The sequence below is a fragment of the Sinocyclocheilus anshuiensis genome, unplaced genomic scaffold (genome assembly GCF_001515605.1).
Source record: "Sinocyclocheilus anshuiensis isolate Anshui unplaced genomic scaffold, SAMN03320099.WGS_v1.1 scaffold68, whole genome shotgun sequence".
Lineage (NCBI taxonomy): Eukaryota > Metazoa > Chordata > Actinopteri > Cypriniformes > Cyprinidae > Sinocyclocheilus > Sinocyclocheilus anshuiensis.
The window spans coordinates 1,802,683-1,805,323 of NW_015555741.1; the positions used below are offsets into that span (position 1 = coordinate 1,802,683).

General features: G+C 32.8%; 1 protein-coding gene across 3 annotated transcripts in view; it reads right to left on the reverse strand.

The window, feature by feature from the left end:
- Positions 1-812: 812 nt before the first annotated feature.
- Positions 813-2,641, reverse strand: part of rhcgb (Rh family, C glycoprotein b) — a 15,984-nt gene continuing 14,155 nt past the window's right edge. For 2 of the 3 annotated variants that reach the window (XM_016466755.1, XM_016466753.1), the window contains exon 11: positions 813-1,003. In XM_016466755.1, the coding sequence (XP_016322241.1) occupies positions 943-1,003 (61 nt within the window). In that variant the 3' untranslated portion in view covers positions 813-942. Of the gene's footprint in view, positions 1,004-1,892; positions 2,167-2,641 lie in introns of those variants that run through there. The other variant, XM_016466754.1, reaches the window with a different exon arrangement.

A 2,641-nucleotide genomic window follows, 5' to 3' on the forward strand; every position in this document is an offset into this window, starting at 1 on the left:
TATATATATATGTATTTATATATTCATTTCCTTTTGCTCTTTATTTTGTATTTTCTATGCAGCTATAAAATACATTTGAATTGTTGTTACTACAACATAATTACTAAACATTTTATTATGAAGATAAACTAAACTACTACAAATATTAAACCAGCACTATTTTATATACAAACTCACCGTGCATTATTGTTCCCTGTGCATGTTCAGTTCTGTGGCTTTTATGCATGTCTAGCATTTTCACAATTGTTGCGTCTAAATGATTACACATTTTAGTGTACAAATGTCTTCAAGGACAAAAAGGATCGTGTTCAACGGTCCCTTAGGCTGGCCGCACACTAGAAGATTTTAAGGACGATTTGAAGCCCGATTTGCACCCCTGAAGGATCGGGGGGTGTGGCCCGATTCGCGGCTTGTCGCAAACTATTTTTTGTCCAAAAAATCCTCTATTGTGTGGTGTCATTACGATTATTTAACTGCTCCCGATCGAGACAAAACATGTTTGATATTTAGGACTCTTGATCAAGCTGCCTCTGACATGATACCCGCTATAGCCAATGAGAGCGAGCAAGCGTCACCTACCGGATGTTGCGTGCTTTTATAGCTGAAACTTGGCAGCTACAAACATGCCATGAAAGCAGAGAACATCACCCATATTCTTTTCTATAATTTGTTTTTCACTGTACAACAGAACGCGGAAGGATTTTATTATTGAGAGTGTTTTGTAAATCTGGCCCGAGGACATTTAATTTAAAAAAAAAAAAAAAAAAAACCTGTACTCTTAACTGCATTCATCTACCCTTTGACCTCCAACATCCAGTTATCTGTTGGGTGTTGTGTTTAATGGGACAGACATGTGGCATGATCACCTCTGACATCAACCTCAGACAAGCAAATGTCACGACCTTTCACCTCACCATCAGTCTACAAGCGATATAAAGATGGTCACTGGCCAAAAACAACTGGAATCCTCAAGAGGGTCCAAATGTTAAGTTTACACAGCACTCTGGTGGAAGAAAAAAACAAAAACAAATATACTTTCTGTAGCACTCAATGGATGGAAACTGCAGGACTTTCTTCTCCAATTAATATTTACAAACCAGCCCTAAAGAGCACATCATAAAACTGAAAAAGGAATTGTTTTAAGAGTATTTGTGCACACATTTGTGTGTGATTTGTGCTATATCGCTTTGCTTTTTTTCCCCCAAGCTGAATGTATTTATACAAATGAGTGTGGAATTGTGCAGAGAAAAAAAAAAGGAGCAAATGAAGCTAATGTAGAAATCACTTCAATAATTTAATCTGGAATTAGACAGTAGTCAAAGGTTTAATATTAGTTTCTTTTCTTTTGAACAATCTTACAGTGAAGATAACACACAAAAGACAAAACATTAAATGTGTATGATACATTATTAGAGAAAGGAAACGCATTGTAGGAATATTTACATACTGATATTGCACATTGTTGCTATTGTTTGGACAACTTTGTGAAAGCATTAAGAAAATGACAAATGTTTGATTTAGAGATGTTATGCACGCATGCTGATTGACATGCAAATTATCAGGAAAAATCTATAAATAAAAGATTATAGAATTTTGCTTAAAAAAAAAAAATGTAGATCCAATGCGCGGATTCTCACCTACAAAATTAAGACAAACTATTTCTAATCTTATAAAACAAAATAATTACATTATAAAGATCAAAGAATGTTTGGATAACAAATGCTTAAATTAACACCTGTAAAATTAATTTCATTAATGTAACAGCTTGGAGGTTTAGAGGTTTTGTGGTCACATTTTTTTATGAACACATTCACAAGAAAAGTCACTTTAATCAGAAATCATCCTATTATTTAAAAAGAAATTAATTGATCTTTTATCCATTTTATAATTCTGAATGATCTGATTTCTGACCTAATAATTCTGATATGCAAATTAATTAAGTGAGATATTCAAGATATTCACATCTCAACCTGCATGAAAAATGTATTCTCTGTATCATCAAAATATTCTAGATATGTGCTTCATGGAAAGCAAAAGGAAAGACCCTGTTGGTCATTTTGGGGGTAGGAGTATTGTTATCTTCAGGGAGAGCAGCAGGAAAGCAGATGTTTTCACTGCAGATCTGATTCCGCGAGTTAACGCTGCTCCACGAAGCTTGTCTCTCTCCTGTATGAGAAACCATGCGTTATTTTCAGCTTTTAGTTCCATTTTGCTGCTCCTAAACTCAACGCGGTCATCAAGCGCCACCTTCTGGTGGAGAGAAGAAATCGACTCCTAATGTCAAATGATAATAAGAGATAACTACTATCTAAATATCTTTTTATTGCAACTATTGCTCTTCAATTACATGCTGACAGGTTTTTAAGCAGCTTTTTTCAATTTTCTTTTAAACTTCTTGAATTTTTTTTAATCAAAATAACTTCTCTAATATTTTCTGTGAAGCTATATAAACACATTTTAACTTAATAGCAACATTATTATTATTACTGCTATTATATGTATTAATTTTCTTTTGATCTTTTTACAATTTTCTGTGAAGCTATAAAAGAAAATATAATTTAGTGTTATATTTTATTATTTTCTTTTAAACTTTATTTTCGAATTTTTTATCAAGCTAAAAGTACACTTGAATTATATATAT